Here is a 19,673-nt window from a genome sequence, read left to right as displayed (position 1 = left end):
TTCTTTTCTTAAACATCAGCTCCCATTATTTGAACATTTCTCCATGTTCAACCAATGTATATACTTTTTATGCTATTAATCTGTACCATTTTGAGCAAAAAAGTTATGCTAGATTAAGGTCAATTTTGGTACAATATTTATCAATAACAAAGTATAAATCAGTGGAAACAATACAACATTTATCCTTGTGGTTCTCAACATTTTGACATAGTGAAAATATTTTACTAAATGCCTGCTAGCTGCTTTACATAGTGAAACAGTGTTTCCAAGAAGAGAAAAGATACAGATCTTCCCATTTCAAAGAAATCCCCGTTTCCTGAAGCAACATCTCATTGCAAGGGAAAACAGTGATTTGTGTGTTTAACAAAGGCGATTCCGGTTAGAAGAGTTTGTACTCTTGAATGCTGATGTGAAACTAAACTATTACTTTGGATGACAATTTGTTGCCATGTTACAATTAGCTTTCATGAACGAAACCAATTTCATGTCTTTCCTTCAAGGAGCTGGGACTACGCCTCTCAGTGTGCCAACATGACAGGCACCTCAACTTCACAGCTCAAAACTGAGCCCCAGCACCCCCGTACCCCCCCAGCTCTCCCCAAGGGCAGCCCCCGTCCTCCTCTTTGACATGTCACACCTGGTCTACTGGCCAGTAGGGGAGAATCGTCCCATCTCTTCCCATCTCCACACTGACCCCTCGTCCAACCACCCTTTTCTCTCACCTGGACACTGCAATTAGCCTCCTAACTGGCCTCCCTGCTTCAACCCTGGACCCCTGACATTCCCTTCTCCACACAGAGGAATTTTTATGAAAACATCGCATATGTGCAAGAAATACATTTTAAAATACCAGCATGTTTAAGTGTTTAAACAGCCTGATGGAGCTTTTATTTTCTCTATTTTTAGGAATGAAATAGTACTTGTCTCTTTTGTATGTAACATAAATGATCACACTCTTTGTTTGCTTCCTTCTACTTTTCTATATCAACTTCTTGATTTTTGTTTAATTTGTGAGATAATAGGAGAATTTAGCCCTGTTTATTATGATTAAATTCACTATTTTTTATATTGTGTATTTTTTCAAAGTTATTATTCTTGATATTTGAGTTTTCTTTTAAACATATTTACCACAATTATTTAGACCTGATTCTGTGTTTAACTGCTTCCAATAATCCTTTTATAGCAAATTTCCCATTCTTAAGCAATTTTGACTACTCTCTTATACACGAGTATACTCGTATGTGCATATATACGAGGCCTGACAATTAAGTTTGTGAACTCATCCTAGAAAAAGTGCTACACACCTCATTGCTGAATATCACTATGGTCACCTTCCAAGTACTCCCCTTGGGAAGCTCTGCACTGATGTCAGCATCTAGTCCACCCTTCAAAGCAATTTTGGTACTCGTTTTCTGGAATGGCCATCAGAGCTGTTATTGTATTACCCTTGATGTCCTGAATGTCATCCAAATGTCTTCCTTTCAATATTTCCTTTATCTTCGGGTAAAGAAAGAAGTCACTGGGGGCCAGATCAGGTGAGTAGGGAGGGTGTTCCAATACAGTTATTTGTTTACTGGCTAAAAACTCCCTCACAGACAGTGCCGTGTGAGCTGGTGCATTGTCGTGATGCAACAGCCATGAATTGTTGGTGAAAAGTTCAGGTCGTCTAACTTTTTCACGTGGCTTTTTCAGCGCTTCCAAATAGTAAACTTGGTTAACTGTTTGTCCAGTTGGTACAAATTCATAATGAATAATCCCTGTGATATCAAAAAAGGTTAGTGACATGGTTGCAACACATTCGCGAACTTAATTGTTAAACCTCGAATGTATGTGTGTACGTATGTGTATATATATTTACTTCAAAGTTATTTTCAAAAGGCCTACTCAAGTGACATGTATTTGAAGTCTCTGAGTATGTGAAAATGTCTTTCTGTCTCCTTTGTACTTTGGCTGAGTACAGAACTCTTTGGTCACGACTCCCCCATTGCTCCCGCAAATCCTGCAGACGTTGTCTCACTATCTTCTGGCATTCAATGTTTCAGGGACAACTAATGCAAGATTAATTGTTCTTTCTCTGATAATAGCTTGTTTTTCGCCTGCTTGTATGCTTTTAGGACATTTTCTTTGTTTTTGAAAAGTTACAACTCCATGAGGCTGTGGTAGGGTGCTGGTCTCTCTTCATTAACTTTGCCGGTTACTCAGTAAAGTCCAGTGATCCATACATAGGCCAGTGCTCAGCCCAGCACACTTTTCTTTTGTTATGACTTTGATCAGTGTCTGTGTGTCCTTTTTGGTGGCCTCCTCGGTTCATGTATTTGCTGAGCACTTACCATGGGCTGGGCATTGTTTGACCTATTGGGATGGCTCGTGGCTCTGTATGTTAGCTCTCTGCTCTGTTTTAATTGCTCAGCTTTCTTATGGCTCCAACCTCTGTAATAACAGTTCAAGTTTTCCATTCATGTTAGTACTTAGACTTAACACTGGATCGGTCTGTTCTTTCTGCTTGTAATGTAGATCTCAGTTTGGGCTCTGCATTCTTAGTTTTCTTGTAACTTTTCCTTACTGCATCTATCTCCCTTGTTATTTCTGCTTGCGTCTTAGCCAGATCCTTTTAATTCCATGTCTCATTTCACATACTTGAAATTTCTTTGAATTCTGGGAACACAGAGCAGATGTTTTCTAAACATCTGGTGTTTTCTGAAGAAAATATTGTAGCCCAGGAGCGTCTTCTTCCTCTAATCTCAAAGGCTCGTTACTCGTCTGCCTCACTGCAGAATAATTCATAGATCCCATCGTATTTCATTTCCTGGTGTCCTTATTCTCGAATGATGAGGTGGCTGAACAGATGAGATGGGTTCTCCTTGGCTGCATTTACTCTTCACTTTGTTATTAGACTGCCCCTTGAAGATTTTAAACTGGGGTTAGTAGCTCACCCGAATGTACACAACTAAAGACCGTCGTCACAGCAGGAGAACTTCATCTCCACATGGTTTCTTATTTCGTTTGGAAAGGCCATTGCAGTGGGGCCACTTGGCATGTGTCTGATCTAGTCTTCAAGCCAAGCGTAAGTGCAGGCTGGTCTGGCCCCTTGCCCAGCGTTAGTCCCCACCCAGCTTTCTGCCTGTTGCAGCCACTGCATAAAACCCAGACTCCCCCAGCCCATGACTCCCCCAAGGCTGCTGCTTTCAAATGCTGCTGCTTGGCAGTGACACAGTGTAGGTCAAGTGATCTGCTTCTCACCAGCTCCAGGCCTTTCTCTTCTGCTCCCTGCCTCTCCAAGGCAGGGATGCTAACGTGATTCTGCTGGGTCTAGGGTACTTCGACGCTGGTGATGCTATTTCTCAGGAAGGGTTTCAAGTTGTCTTTGGTCCCATCATTCAGAGAGGTCTCATCACACTTGGTGTAGCAGACATTCTTCAGAGCTTCTTGCATGTCACTAGTGCTCTTCCCTAATTACTCCTGTTTGTCACTGTGTACAGGTTTGTCACTGTGTACAGCTTTTTCTCATTTTGATCATTTTAAGGGTCATCCAGGAAATACTGAGTTAGGTGCCTCGGCTCATGCAGCCTGCAGGTCAGGACTGTATTTCTAGGCTGTGCTCAGGTGAAGTCATCCTGTCATGGCCACTGATGCCATGTGCTGAGTGCTGAGTGATTGCAGACATCCCCAATATGGCTGGCATTACCTGTCCTCTCTCTCTGCTCTGTACTCTCACCCTGGCCTTGGCTGTTCCGCTACACAGATGACCGTAAAAATACAGACATGGATCTCTGTGAAGATACCACCCTTTCTGGTCCTAACCGTGGTCCTGAACTCCAGATTCACATCTTCACATTCTTCAAATGTCGTGCTGGACATTTTTACATAGGTGTCTCAGTGGTGAGAAAACAAAATAACATCCAAACCAAACACCTGCTTTTTCCATAGGTCTCTTCTCTTTCTGGGTTTCCTATTTCTCTCCTCCAGGGCTTGAAAACCTCACCATCCCCCTCACCCCACATCCAATCACGCACCGTCTGCTGTCCTACCTCCAGGCTGTCCCATCCTTTCCATGTTCATTTCAGTTACCCTGGCCCAGATTCCCATCACTGCCACCTGAGTAAGTGGAGTCATTTTATGACTTGAATTCCTGGCTTCCGCTGCTCTCTTCTCTGATACTTTCTCCCTCCTTCCTACAGAAGGTAGAACCATACCACTCCCTGTCTCAGTCATGGTCACGCTCCTCACTGATGTCAGAATCCAGTCAGCAAGCTGCTCAAGGCCCTTGGGGATGCACCTTCTCTCTGGGTATCTCTCCCACTACCTCCTGCCCCCAAGCCCACCCCAAACTCCGAGCTCTAGTCACGCGGAGACGTGTGCCGTTCTCCAAACAGCCTTGTATTCCCGTCTTGTCTTCTGCAGACAGGTTTCTTCTGTCCAGACCAGAGCTCCACACACTGCCTTCTGTGTATGAACCCTTATTACTACTGGTCTGTGATGAAATAAATAACAGACATGGACAGTAAGGATTTAGAAACTTGCATGGCAATATGGCAAAGTCATTTGATGTTTGTTGAATCTGATACTAAGTAGTAAGGGCTTGTATTTTGTCTATTACTTTTTATATCATTTTTTTTCAGTCACTTATTTCTAGTTTCATAAAAGTATTTGTCCATGACCAACTGAAAAAAACCCTGGACCCTCTCTCTCCACAGAAGCTTTGGTCAAGACCATCCTTCCAGCCCTACCCTTAGAAGAGAAATGAAACCATGCTCCTTCCTGGTCCAGCTCACATGGCATTTCCTTTGTGAGTTTGCCCTAAATGTCCAGCTTAGAAATTACTTGCATATTTGTCTACGTAATTGTAGCACTTTGTTTAAAACCTTTCTGTGGCATTTATCATATTGTGTCTTCTATTACAGCTACACGTGCGTCCTCTTCCCTACATTAGTTGTTGAAAGCAAGAACTCTTAGGCAAAATATTCAATAAATGTCTACCTGACAAAACACAATTATTAGAGATTAAATAAAAGGAATGGGGAAATGCTTTCTGATCTTTACAGAAGAGCAAAGTGGGTGCTCAGAATAAAGTCAAGTTCCTTGCCTGGCCCCTGCCTGCCTCTAAGCCCCGAGTCCCTGTGTGCATTTCACACAGGGTGGTATCCTGCTCACACCTGAGATGGGCTCTCAGCTCATACCTGAGACCACAGTGCCCTGCCTTATCAATGCTGTGCCCGCTGCTGGGGCACTGTTCCACCCTTCTCTGTCTGGTCGAGACTGATGTTCCTTCACGCCTCAGCTCACGCAGCCCTTCCTTCAAAATCTATCCTAGACGCCCTTTCCTCTGGACTTCCACTGCTTCCCACACGTCCCTCTACGCAGACACCTCCCATATTAAACGGAAACGATGTGGTCAGGTGCCCATCTTCCCCACCTTGAGACTAGAACCTTCCTGAGGTCAGTGACAGTATCTTACTAGCTTTGTGCCCTCGGTGCCACACACAATGGAGGTCACATGTCAGTGCTCAGGAACACATTTTATCTATCTGAACACCAGCTCAGTTTTGAAGCACTGAAGGAAAAAACAGGACCATAACTGTTAGTTCGTGGAGCTATCCTGTAAGCCAAAGCTGTCAGAGAAAGGCTCACTCCGCTTAGCCTCAGGAGGAAAGTACTGACTATAGATCAGCAAAACACCGGAGAGAAGGTGTGATGAAAATCAGTGGCATTTGTCGGCATGGATATTTTCTTTTGCTGGGGAATGCTGGATTCAGAGATCCAGGTTCTCAACCAAGTGTAACTGAGGTTCTTATAGACTCTACTGTTCTAACAAGAAAACTCTGGCTGCGGATCCATAAAAGGTCAATAACCAGGACTCATAGTCACCTAGGATCTGGCCAAGAAGCAGAGGAAGGTCAGCGAGTTCTTAATTGAGAAGAATGACACATGTGACACCAGAGGCACATGGTGAAGTGACAGTGACATGAGTGGTAGCATTTCCTGTTCCTCAAATCTCAGTCCAGCTACCCGGACTCCACGCGTGGGCCTGAACTTGTGCCTGACGGTCTGCTCGTTCCTGGCTAGATTTAGTGCTGCTGAGCAAGGAAACACCCACGGTTACTGGGAGTACACGGCAAGACAGCTGGAAGTTATTAGTCAATCAGAGATGCAGGACTGGCAGAAGATGGCAGGAAGGGACCAAATCAAAACTTTCTCATTTTGGTCACACTCTGAAGATTTCTATTCCACATGAGGCCAAGAGCTGTGTTTTTAATAGCACTATCTCTGGAAGTCGAGGACTAGGTGGCCCTCCTCAGAGTGACACCTCTGTGGATTAACAATAAAGTCACTTGAACAGGCTGGGTTGGCATTTGCATCACAACACAGACTGTGTTATGAGCATGTGTAAGAATTATACTTGCTACAGAACTGCAGAGTTGGGAGAGGATAACAGAAACGTGGCAGATGACAGGGACCTGAGCTTTGGGTTCAGACGGTTGCTTCACGAGCTGCATGACCACAGACAAGTTACGCCATCTTTCTAATCTTCAGTTCCCTCATTGTAAGGCGGGAACAATATATCTATATTTCATAAGATTCTGAGAATTGAGATAACTGATGTGTTTCAGTTTCCTTACCTATCAAAGGTAGAAAGTACTTACTAGTTATTTTAAGAATTAAACAGCACAATGAATGTAAAATACTTGTCTGGGTGCTGGGATGGCCGGGCTGCCTGATGAATACAAGTGAATACAATGAAAGGGATAATGAAGCTCATTTTCCTGCAGAGAACGCGTCTGCTAGGCACAGTTTTACACGGCTTCCATGGATCATCTGAGTTAACCTTCCTAATGGCTCTCTTCTCTGTCGCGCCCGTTTTGCAGAACCCAGGCTGGGAAGCTCAAGGCTGGTACTATTAGCCAATAAGCTGTGGTGGTGATGATGATGATGATGGTGGTGACGGTGGTGATGGTGGTGAGGGTGGCGGTGGAGATTGCGATGATGATGATGATATGTAAGACCTGGCATGAGGCAATTGCTCAATAATTGCCTGCTACTATTAAAATGCTGGTATTATTTGTAAAAATTTCTAGAGATGGACATTCTACATCCATTTGAGGCACCTTTTCAAAGGTTAAATCATGTCTATTCCCTTTCTGACATCTTAAAACTCTTTCTTGGTATTACTTAAGTCTAATTATTATTTTTCAGCTTTCTAGGAAAGAGGGGAATAAAAACCTTGCTGAAACTTTTGGAGAATATTTGGAAGGTTAGTCACCCCAACCACTTTATAGATATTTTTATAGGTGCTGATTTCTTGTTTTCTATCTATTTAATCTTATTTGTCCTTTTCCTTGAGCCATCACAGTGTTGTTTCATTTCTCTCTTTGGACCCTGAAAGCAAAGCTGGACTGTTTTCTGGTGCTGGTGCCATCACTGGCAGTTAGGAGAGTCATTCCTGGGCGCTGAGGCTCATTCTAACCCAGGCTCACGTGGTGTCCTGCTGTTAGTCGTCGCAGGACTAGGTCTGACTTCTCTTCCTTGGCTGCTCGGGTAAAGGTAATCATTTCTGTAACGGGTTCATCTGAGGGTGAAATGGGACGATGTTTGCCACAGGAACTATAGCACGTGCCCCATCAATACCCATCGAGACCCCGACTAACACCAGACGAGGATTCAGATTCCCTCAATTAAAGAAGCGCCCTTGTGCCCGTCTACGGCTGTGTGTCCAAGGGGTGCAAACCAGTGCGGTGTGCACGTCCTCACGGCACCCAGGCCCGTTCCCGGTCTGGTCCCCACGACTGCCAGCCTTGTCCCTTGCCGCTGTCCCCCACCACGTACATGCTCTCCTCAGCCATGCTGAGCAACTAGCACTTGTACACGCTGTGTCCTGTGTCTGGAATGTCCTGACTCCTCGAGCACCTGGGAAAGTCCTCAGCACCTTTCAAGTGTGAACTCGAGCGTCACATCCTCCGGGAAGGCTTTCCTCACCCATCCCACACACCGTGCACATACTTCTCTACAGAGCTTGGGAAACTTTGCTGCTTTATCTTCCTTGAGTTCCTTCTTTGAGGGCAGGGGTGACGTTTATTTTTCTATCCCTAATGCCTGGTGTGCATCAAGGACCGAAGACATGGATGTGACTGAACCACAGTCGTTCTTCAGTCTTAGCACAAGCACCGCCTCCCATCACCCTCACGTCCTTGAATCGTCCTTTGGCTCTTATTCACGTCTTGTCTTGCCCGGGAGCTCAGAGCCCACCCAGCAGTTGCCCTCAGTATTCATAGCAATACACTCCTGCTAAGTGAGTGACTGTAAAAGAAAATCCAGCTATTCGGATGTTCACACAGTTTATATAAATTCTTAAGCTGTTTTACCCTAAATAACTATATATGGATTTCTTAAAAAACACACAAATGACTTAATTCTTACATTCCCCAGATTTTGAAATTAGGAACTTAGGTAATCATTATAAAGGTCTGTTCTCTTCCTTTGCTCTTGGAAATGACAGAACTTTTCCTAACCTCCTGATGCAATCTAGATCTTTCAAAATATGGAGCTTTGCCACAGTTTTGGGTTAAGGTGGTAGATTAAAACTGCATCAGAGGACTTTATGCCCCCAATACTTAGCAAATAATGCCCTCCCCCCAAGAAAAAGAGTAATCACAAACAAGAACCAAAGAGGGACAGGGTGTAACTGAAGGTAATCAAACACTTCTTGGGAAGGACACTAAAGATTCCAGAACACAGTGGAGAGGCCGGCACAGCTTGGCTCCTAAACCCCTTCCCTTCGCCCCTGAAAGGAGACTTCTCTCTCTCTACACAAAACAATCTCACTTCATTTGTGATGTTAGAGAATACTTAGCCCTTCCTTAGTTGTCTGTGCAGAACACGATTTCAAATGTAAAATCTCCAAATAACAAACTTTGCTTAGGAAATACTGAAGCATCTTAATCGATCTTTTTAGGGGAATAACATTAATTGGTATGGAGGCGATCAGTGTGTGAAACTGCAAAAATGTAGGCAACAGAGGGGCTGGGTAGGGCAGGAGGAGGAGAAGCCAGGGGCACAGAAAATAAGTCGCACAACAGGGATGCCGCAAAATGCCCCTCGAGCCCTCCAGTCAGTGACAGAAGTAGGATTTCTAGGAAGAGAATTCCGTTTGTGAAGTTCTAGTGGTGGTGGGATGCTCACAGGGCTTATATGTGGAGAAGCAGGAGGCAGGGTGTCGTCTAGGGCTGCTGGTCAAATCACTGCTTCCTGGACAGGAGGAAAGGGGAGCCCAAAGCTTTTTCCCTGGAGAACTCAACTAAGAAAGCCCTGGGTGACCCCCAGTTTTATGCAAACATCTTGGCATTATCAATGTTTTCTGACTGGCTGATGAGGGATTGATGACTTTATAGCTTTGGGCCCAGATTACTTTCTGGATCCATAAATGGGGGGTTACCTGTAAATTATCCAGGATGATTCGGAGGGAGTGCACCTGCCTTCGAACGGCACCTGAAAACTTTTCGTAGGTGGTGGCATCGTATTCACTCATTTGGATCTCCTTTAACCTGAAATCAAAGGGGGCAAAAAAGAGAACAGCTGAAATCATGTATACGTGGGTCTTTTATCTCCATTTCATTTATCTGCCACTAGACCTGGAGCAAATTCCTGATGACTCAGGTCGCTTTGAGGAGAAAAGGCAAGTGGGGATGTCTCCAGCCAGGAGTTTCAAAGGAGGGGAGTGTCCAGTGGCGTGCTGGTACATGGTTAACTAGTTGCTCTTCAGGACAAAACAAACAAACAAACAAACAACAAACAACCCCCTCAATCTGTAGTATTTGCTGATTTCTGTGGTGTAAATAGTCCCACCATAATGGATTTCAAGCTGCCAACAGTGAGTTCACTGAGCAGTGAATTAGAAAGAAATGCACACAGTTGGCTCTCCCACTACTGCGATACCCGAAGATGCATCTCGGTGTTGGCAGTGGGTCAGTTCATGTGGCAGGTACCGAGGAGAGTTCCCATGGGTTGCTTTCTAAGACTAAGGACGTATATTTGGTTGACCAAGATAACAACTTTTCAGGTCCAAGGAATGCAAGTTGATGTGTTTCTAGGTAAAGTACAGGGTTTTCTGACATTGCTAACTGTGCACTTCTAATAGAATAATTGTGCTTTGATATAATAGTGGCTTTGAAATGCCATCCTCCCAGTACAGTGCTCCTTTTCATCCTTTCTCATCATTGGCTTCTGCTGTGGCCCCGTTAGTGGTCCCTGGCACACATCATGTGCTTGGACCTTGGAGCGCTCATGCGGGCTTCTCTCCCACATGGAGTGCTCTGCCTCTTCGCCTACTGTAACTCCCACTTAGTCTTCAAAATGCAACTCAGTGGTCACCTCCTCTGGGAAGCCTCCTCTGATTCCCAGGTCTGTCTTCTATGCCCTCATAGCACTTCAGACTTATCCCAATAAGGGCACCTACTGCCTGTCTCCCCAACCAGGCTCTATGCTCCCTTAGGTATGGGCTCAGTCTTTCCCATCTTTATACGTACAGTACCTAGCACGGTACCTAGCACACAATCAGTACTCAAAATAAGCTGAAATGAATGACTGAAATAAAAATAAGACTCAGAATCATTTAAAATGCAGCATCTTAAACGACTCATATGTAGAAGGTTCATTCACTGAGTGAACCTCTCATGGGTTTTACGGTGTCCTATTCATAACACATTAATTTGATTGCACATTTCTATAAGCTTCTGTAACTGTAAAGGGTGCCTATATTAGGACAGCGAAAAATGAACGCATATGTCAAAAGCCTAACTACAACACGGCATTCTAAACGGCTGCAGGTGTGTGTCTATGCATGTGCCGCAGGCATGGATCCCAGGTGTGTAGCAGAAACTCTTCTCTACAGTATATTTTCCTCACCTTGGGCTAGAATGAGAATGAAGGGTCTCTGCTCCTGCCTGTCAGGCCAAGCACTGGGAAGAATCCATCCATCTCTCAGGGGGCAGAACACTTACTAGAATCATGTAATGTTACGCCTGGACCACCATAGGGCAGGTTTGCGATCTCTGCCCTCCCACCCAGCTGATTAACCCAGGGACAGTAACAGCTGGGTCAGGTTTCCAGCCCCAGCTCGAAAGCCACTCCTGTAGCCTTGCTCGATCTCCCCAGTAACACTGATCATTCCCTTTCACGTGTCTCCTACTGGATCTACTAGAAAACTGATACACTTTATTGCTTTTAATAGATATGTTTATTTCCCTCTATCATAGTGTTTTCAAACTTTATTTTCCATAATAGGAAATATGCTTCAATACGTTGAGGTACAGTACTCATAACTCTGTGTGTGTGTGTGTGTGTGTGTGTGTAACTGAACCAAAAATTTGGTGAGAAATACGTTTCCTACATGTGATGCTCCCTGATATTTTCTTCTGTTCCTCTGGGATAAGGAACATGCCTTATGTTTTTTTTCTCTGAACCTGTAGTACCTAGCACAATGCCTGGCACACAGTGGCACTCAATAGATTCAGTTGCATAGCACTTTGAAAACACCGACTATCAAAAGGTAGATAATATCTGAATGGTTGTTCCCTGAGGTGACACGCCAAGGTGCCCTTCTACATTTACTCTGTGTTCTGGAGAATGAAAACGAGTATGTGTCCAGGACTTGACCTCCTCACAATACTTCTTATGTGTGGTTCTGGCAAACTCTCAAAGCTCTCTATAAATTCTCATTAGATGAAGTTATGTCTCAAGTATCAGGCTGACAGGAGCTGGGAACAATGAATCCTACAGGATACGCTGCCTACCCCTTTCATTCCTAGGGGTCTCATGTGCTCTTTCCCAAAGAAGGGAGATTAGCACTCTGCCAAAGAAGGGAGATGAGAAAAAAATGTAGATACAACTTGTCCTTAGCAGGAGGAAACACACACACACCACCACCACCACCACCACCACCACCACCACCACCACCTCTCCCCCCACCCCCAAGGAAGGAGCCAGGCAGTTGGTAAGCCGTCTCGAGCAGAATGGTCTTCAGAGAGAGATCACAATTAGCTGCAGTTATAGGGCTACCTCTGGCACGATCACGTCACAACCCGAAACACACCACATGCTGTTTTAATTATGAAGAAATCTGGAAATCATATTCCAGGTTGTATCAGCTTTCACAAATATCACCTACCAGGTGTTCCAAAGTGACAACAAGTCCTGAAAGATGAAGACTAAAGCAGGGCGTGGGGAAAGAAAATAGGAAATTTTAGCTTCTGGAGCAGACGAGCTTCCCAGGGCTCACGCTCAAGCCCACAAAACGAGCTGAAAAACATGTCTTTCTGCTGCTTTAACCTGATCAAAGCTGCAGAACACAGCTGCTCCCAGCCCATAATGTAAGTGGACGGCCTGCGCTCTGTCGGGGCAGCATATTCTGAAAGTGTGTATTTATTGTTACATAAGAGTCTGGGAATTTCGGTTCTCATTTTACTTTTTCGTACAGGTTGGACTTAAATACTATAATTTTGGATCAATTATGAGGAAAACAAACATAAGCTGAGCGCCACTGTGTAAGGCTGATTAGTTTTGAATAGTAGTTGGTACAACTTCACAGCTGGTGCCCACCTTGGACGCTTTTCTCAGCATGTGAGGGCACCTTACCGTCTATTTCATTCATGTTGTGTTGGTTTAATGTTTCTGCTCTGCTTCACGCCTATCTTATGCCTGTCTACTTCTGTTACTCTCCCTGAGTTAATCAATTTTGATATATAGGAACGGGTACCCAGATGAAATCCACATACAAATGAATGCTAAGCTGGTGATGCAAGAACCCATTACTAGTTTTAGGCTCTTTATGGCAATATGGTGGACTTCTAGGCTGATGGACAGGTCTGGCTGTCAGTCTGGTGTTTGTCGGTCTCTCAAGCAAGTATTAAAGGGCGATACCATAACTTGTATGCTTGTGTACATTTTTCATTCGACAGATATGAATGCAAGTTTGCCATGAATCAGGTTCTAGCTGTAGGTACTGGAGAGAAACTACAGAGCAGAATGCTCTGCCCTCAAGGGACTTAAGATCAGTTCCTTGAGAGGCAAACAACTATTCATACAATGAATAATATAGTGGGGAAGAGCGATGAGAACTAGGAGAGAAGTAACAGGATGCTGTAAACACATACGTGGAGGGACCTGACCTCATTCTGCATATGCCTAGAGTTGCAAAAAGCTTTAAACCTGAATATTTGATGACAGTGAAGAATTATTATTTTTAACCATAATAATAGGATCATGTTTTTAATTTTTTAATCTTATTTTTCAGAGGTACACTCTTAAACATTTATGATGAAAATATAGGACATCCTGGATTAGCTTCGACACAATCCAGAGATGGGACCTGGGAGTGGAGCAAGATTTTTCCTCTTGAACTTGGGGGGACAGGTTCATGTCCCCATTATATGTTTTTCTGCACTTTTGCTTACGTTTGAAAAGTTCCATAATCAAAAGTTAAAGAAAAACTTGAGCAGTACTAAACTAAATTCTCATCGCATGGAAGAAGGTACTACATGAAAGTAGAACGGAACGTTTTCCTCTGTGTTTTGCTACGTCCTGTCCTCCTGAGGGTCTCGTGGGTTTTTATTTCTTACTCTCCTTTCTCATACACTTGCCCACCTCCTCCATCTTTCAACCACTTTATGGTTTTCTTTTTGTCTTGGGCTTGGATTCCTGTCTGCAGAATTTCGTAGCAATGTACTGTTTTCTCACTTCCTCCTTTCCCACCTCTTCTCTTTCCTCTCTTACAGCCAGTAAATTCAGTTGACGTATTATCACAGATGCTCCCGGACTTCTTTCACCTCTGGAGCCACGGTCCTAACAGAACCAGGTTCCTTACCGCTAGTAAGAAAATCAGAGAAGGGGCTGTGAACTCGTGCCCGGCACCACGAAAGGTGCTTCTGCCTTCCCGGGAACTACCTGTGTGTCAGAGCATCTATCCGTTTGTCTGCTTATTCAAAAACGGAGACTGGTCCATAGGGTCCATGACTGGTCCATAGACTGGACCTTTGCTTGTGAGGTTTTGAGCGTGGCAACAATAGAAACTCATTAGTTGGGGAGGGGAGAATGATGCCTAGCCAACTGTCTGGTTCTTTTCCTAATGGATGTTGTTTATATGAAATATAGAGCAATCATTTAATTCTAAGAAGACCTTTCATTACAGTATTCCTCCCACCTTTTTTGGAGAAGTTCAAACTGCTTTCATTCCCAACACAGGTATCTGTCCTCATAAGCTCTCTGAGAACCCAGGAGAGGGAAGTCACCTGTCTCCAGAAGAGCAAGTATAGGCACAGTGAGGACAGATAACTTGTTCCAGGTCGCTAGCGAGCCAGCAGAAGGGCTGACAGTGACACTTTTGCCTTCTCTGCCTGTAGAGCATATGAGGGTCCTACGACTCACAGGCTTTTCCGAGGGTGTGGCGGGAGGAATCTGCATGTTTGTCCCCATTGTTCTGTACTGTTTACTTGCAGGATGTGTAAGCACAGCATGTAATGTTATACCAGATGGCCTCCATGGGAGGAATTTCATGTCACATACACGTGAGCATGCCCAGCTCCTTTCCTTTCGTTGGGCATAACGATGAAAACCTGCCTCCCAAACCACTGCTGGTTCCCTCTGCTCCTTGGGCATTTTCCACTTTTAGCTGAAGAACACGCATGGGTGTCTAGTGAAAGCGTCACGTGGCTTCACCTCATTTTTTTATTTTAGATGGTTCCAATCAAAGTGGCTCAGAAGGGTTCCGGACTGTCTGAAAGCCACAGCTTGTCGGCCCTGATCTCAAGACCTCCACCCACTGATAGGGCTGTCCTGTTCAGCCTCTGCCCACCCCTGCCACCCGGCTGGAACCTTTAATCTTTTAATCCAGAGGGGCTCTCTCTGCCATCCTACGCTGGTGCCGCTGCTTACTTGGTGTTCCCTTCCTGGAAAGTCCAAATGCTGGCTGAGCACAGGCCCCAGCACACATCCGCCCATGACCGTGCCCTTCTCTGCACTGCCAGAGGGCCCAGCCTCCCTACCACGTGATGCAGCACTGAACAGGAGCGTGTCTGAGTGTGAGTGTGAGTGTGTGTGTGAGTGTGTGTGTGTGTGGGTGTGTGTACTAGTCCTGTCTCCACATAAATCCAGAAGTATCCTGAGGGCAGAAGGGGACGACTGTGTCGAGTTATCTGAATTCCCTGTATGTTCTAGGAACAGACGTGGAGGAAGTGAGCTGAACTTTACTTTCTGTTCAGAGAAATATCTTTGGTTTTACTCTCTCATGTGCTCAATTCCATCTTCTACACAGTCATATATAATCCACACATTTAAAAGGGCCTGGTGGAAAGAACGGGGGGTTGTGTTCTCGTGGCTGTGTCTGCGGGGGTGGAGGGTGGCTATGGATTTCAGTCGGTGGTCCGAGCTGATGCCAGAGGAGGAGAACCACGAACAGCTGGGCTCACCAGGGTCCATTGCGCCATCACCACAGGGGCCACCATGGCTGTAGCTGTGACGGGGACCACTCACCTCTGTTGAAACACCTTCTGGCCCATCTCTCTCGCAGCTTTCTTCACCTCCTCAGGAACCGCGTCTTTCTCAGCCTCAGAGACCTGGTACACGTTGTGGCCAGCGTCCAGCCGGTAAGGACCACCTTTGCCACCCAGACCTGCAGTGTCTCTACCCCCTGGGAGGGAACACAAAGACCCAGGTAGTTACTCTGATGCAGACCACAGAACAAGTCAGGTGATGTATTAAAGGCAGTCCTGTGAAACATATTAATTGTACATAACTAATAATTAAATATTCAAATAATCTCCCTCTGGAAACAAAGGGTGTCCCCCTGTTCACATGCGTTTTTCTCCATCCAGCCAGATCTTACCCACATTTCAAGGCTCAGGCAAATTCCATGACGTGTCATCTCATGACTTGGTCCCCCAGGATCAATATTCCTGGGCACCATTTGTGTCCCTTTAAAATTCACTTTTCTTACCAACTATACTGATACGCTGGACGGGATTATATTGTATGTTTCTTCTTCCCTCTGCACCTACCAGGGTGGCTTCAACATCAGAAATAGTATAGATTTGCTCGTGAAATGAACATCTCTTCTCCTTCCTCATGTTACCTTATTTTTCTTTAAAATAAGGAAAAGACAGCTAGCCTGCTGGTACCACTTCACCTGTTTTGCAAATGATAAAAACGATACGTAGGGAAGTTAAGCGACCTACTTACCACCTCCTATCGGTGGCTTAGCCAAGAAGAGTGCGAACCAATTATTATACCAACTTTGACTTTAAGCTTAGAATAATACACGACAGAAACGCTGCCAACTTCAGAACAGTTTTCCAATAAATCCAAGTTTACATGCTTACAATGCATTATGTAATATCGTATAAACTGTCTATGTATAACTATAAACTAAATGCCTAGAAGGTAGGTAATAGTATAAGAAATAGTGAGGACTTCGGCTAACTAGAGAGCACTTGCTTTGTCTAAACACATGCAAATTCAAATTATTTTAAAACACTACGTTGACCTAAAGAATGTATATATTGGCCAAGATTTGGCCTCTGGGCTACCCGTGTATTACTCCTACCACACTGGTAGCATTATAATGATTCAAATGCTAGTGATCAGTTTTTTTGTTCATTCACACATAACTTGGGAACTCAGAAAGGAACCCAACTTTGGAGGTGCAGCATAATGTAGAATAATATACTAGTATATGTACTGCAGAGTTAAGCCAGACTGCCTGAGTTTGAATCTTGGCTCCAATGCACTCGTGGTACGTCCTTGAGGGAAATTCCTTAACTTCTCTGTGTCTCAGTCTCCAGTCTGTAAACCAGGGACACTAACATCATTTACTTCATGGGCTGTCATGAGGCTAAAGTGCTTAGAACAGTATTTGGCACAAAATAAAAGGTGAGTGACTGCTCTTACAATTAGTATTTAGACAACTTCCAGTCACATAAATGAGGACAGTTCTAAGTTTCATAAAGTGGGAAATTTGAAAGCTTTTAGGCTTTGGTTCAATTATGTTCCATTTTAATTTTCTCCCTTGGCACCTTAAGTGGTGTAATAAGTCAAAAGCAAGAACCCAGCATGCACTGCTTCGTTTATCAAAGTCCAGGTGTGTCATTTTCTTTTGGGAAATAGCATGAGAACAGCCGATTAATTATAGTATTTTTACCCTTTGATTCGAGCACATCTCATTTAGAAACTGATGGTGGAAAATTCCTACTTGGGTGTGGTAATTCCTGGCTCTCACTCCTGAATAACCTATAGGCAGAGGGGAGCAGTGACAGACAATGACAGGACCCACCGAAGTGGGAAAGCTGTTTATATGACCTGACTCCCTTCCTCAGGAGTAAATGGGTGGATCATGAATCAGAGCTTAAAACTTCCTAGGCACTGAGGTGACATCATTTTTTGGAGAAAAGGAGCCACAACTGTTTGGAGGCTGGTGTGAGTGGTGGTCAGGTCAGCATGAGTCACACGGGGTGGAGAGGGCACGAGGAGACAGTTCTTCATGACCTCGGCTTCCCAGAGCCTTCCATTTGTCCCAGTTAAATAAAAATGCTTGCTGGAGGTTCTAGACTTCAAGGCTTCATCTTGAAGTGAACACTGGACATCCTATATCAGTTCAGAGATAGCAGAGAACAGGCAAGGGAGGGGCTTTGATGATGAAAAAGGAATCAGACGACTTGTTGGGTCAGAGCTAAGTTCAATATAGAGAATTTTGAGGAAAAAGAACAACAGGGAGGAAAGAATCTGAAGCAAAGGAGACTTGAAAATTGAAAAATAAAGACTGTGGGAAGCAAAAGCAGGGTCTTCAGTCTGGGCAGATACGTGAGGGGGTAAGTTCAAGTTCAATACCAAGTGAGAACCTCAGTGGCTGGGAAACCTACATCTGGCCTGCTCGTTCCACAGTGCATCCCATATGGATTCAATCTTGCTGTTTGACACTGATTTCCAGATCAAAGGACATTTCTAAAAATACCCTTTCTTCAGAGCTGATGCTTGATGAATAAAGAGCAGGCAAGACGTCCGCAGGCCTGTTTGACAGCACATTGTCCCAGCACAGAAACCCACTTCCTCCCGAGGCTGTCAAGGCCAAGAGGCACAGACCATTCTAAGGGAAGGCCAAGTTCGGAGGCCGTGCCAGCACTCCTCACGGCCGAGATAAGATCAGACAGTGCACACATAGTTTGGCCCCATTCCCGCAGCCCAGCAGATGTGTCTGCTCCAGCTGCCACGGAGGAAAGAGGAAGACAGCAGGCATGGGAACAAACAATGCTCTCATCAGGCAGCCAAGAGGAAGGAATGGTCCCCAGCCATCGGTTCAAACCACAACCAGCTCTTATCTCAAAATCCTGCATCCTCAACGCACTCACTTCTGAGACGTAGAAGACAGGGACCATTGCTTTTCAAAGCCAGCCAGTCGAGAAAGAAGTTACTATGGCTTTCTGGCATGACCCCAAGGGCACAGGATTTAAAAGACGGGATTAACACTTTCAGCGACTATTGTGTGTGCCAAGTCTTGTGCTCAGTGCTTTACAATTATGATCTCATTGAATCCTCACCACAGCCCCGTGAGGCAGTTACTATTATCCCCTGTTCACTGATGAAGCAACTCTGGGAGGGTCCACATGGTCTTTGGGCATAGGGGGCGGAACCTGCGGGGACTCCGCACGCCAGGGTTTTTCCACGTCTTGATGTCAAGCGGTGACAGAGGGTGCGGGCACAGTCCCACTGACTGACGGGGAGGCAGAGAAGGCATGTGGCCCCAGAGCCTCCTCTGGACGCTTGCTGTCTACATGGGCTTATGAGGTCTCGGGGAGCCTGACCCAGGGCGTGCCCGAGCTACCAACCTGTTCCGCCAGCCCAAGTATTGCCGCCCACGTGTGGCATGTTGTCTGGGTCCTCCTTCCCATGTTTGGGGGAACTCACGTCTTCATCATTATCTCTGTTGATGGTTATCTAAAAATGAAGAATTGAGACATTATCACGATCCTGCACCAACACCAGATCCTGCAGGACTCTTTCCCCCAAGTCCTCACGGTACCTCATAACCTCAGGCCACAGGACACAATAGGTACTGCCAGTGTCTGGCCACGGTGTCATCAGATCAACATCCGCTTGGTTGGGAATGAGACAAATTTAATTTAAAAAATGCGTTTAAAGAAAGAAAAGGAGCTGGACTGGGTTACAGAACATGCCTTGAGCCAAGGAAAATGGATCTCACCAGACTGACACCCTCCCAGTGGTTGAAAGGGCTCACTGCCCAGCTGTCCCCGCTGAGTCACAGCTAGACATGGACCTATGTAACTTCCAAGGAAGTCCCACTCTCTGAGAAATGTCGTTTTATATAAAATATATGGAAAAGAGAAACAGAAGACATATCTATAGTGCCTCAGTGAGGAATGCTATATACACAAACACTAAAAACTGCTTATTTATTTTCTGGACCCATTCTAATCTTACTACGGTGTTTTTAGCTTTCTGAATTCATCTTTCTTTTCATACTGAGTTTACTATTCCTGCAATTCAAACAGAACAAGTGGCACATCAGCCTTTCTCTGTGAGATCCTGTGTGGCTCATTGGTCCCTAAGGGCATTCAGCACAGATTCACCCAAAGGACGGATAACCACACAGGAATTCCGGTCAATAAAGAGAACTTGGG

General features: G+C 44.9%; 1 protein-coding gene across 1 annotated transcript in view; it reads right to left on the bottom strand.

The window, feature by feature from the left end:
• Window positions 1-19,673, bottom strand: part of VWA8 (von Willebrand factor A domain containing 8) — a 299,153-nt gene that overhangs the window by 28,634 nt on the left and 250,846 nt on the right. Inside the window, exons 38-40 of the mRNA XM_074329337.1 lie at window positions 18,861-18,969; window positions 15,517-15,673; window positions 9,428-9,536 (exon numbers count right to left, since the gene is read on the bottom strand). Of these exons, the coding sequence (XP_074185438.1) occupies window positions 9,428-9,536; window positions 15,517-15,673; window positions 18,861-18,969 (375 nt within the window). The remainder of the gene's footprint in view (window positions 1-9,427; window positions 9,537-15,516; window positions 15,674-18,860; window positions 18,970-19,673) is intronic.

This window comes from Rhinolophus sinicus, linkage group LG04, assembly GCF_036562045.2.
Source record: "Rhinolophus sinicus isolate RSC01 linkage group LG04, ASM3656204v1, whole genome shotgun sequence".
Lineage (NCBI taxonomy): Eukaryota > Metazoa > Chordata > Mammalia > Chiroptera > Rhinolophidae > Rhinolophus > Rhinolophus sinicus.
Note: the sequence above shows the minus strand (reverse complement) of the source record. Positions and strands in the feature narration are given on the sequence as shown.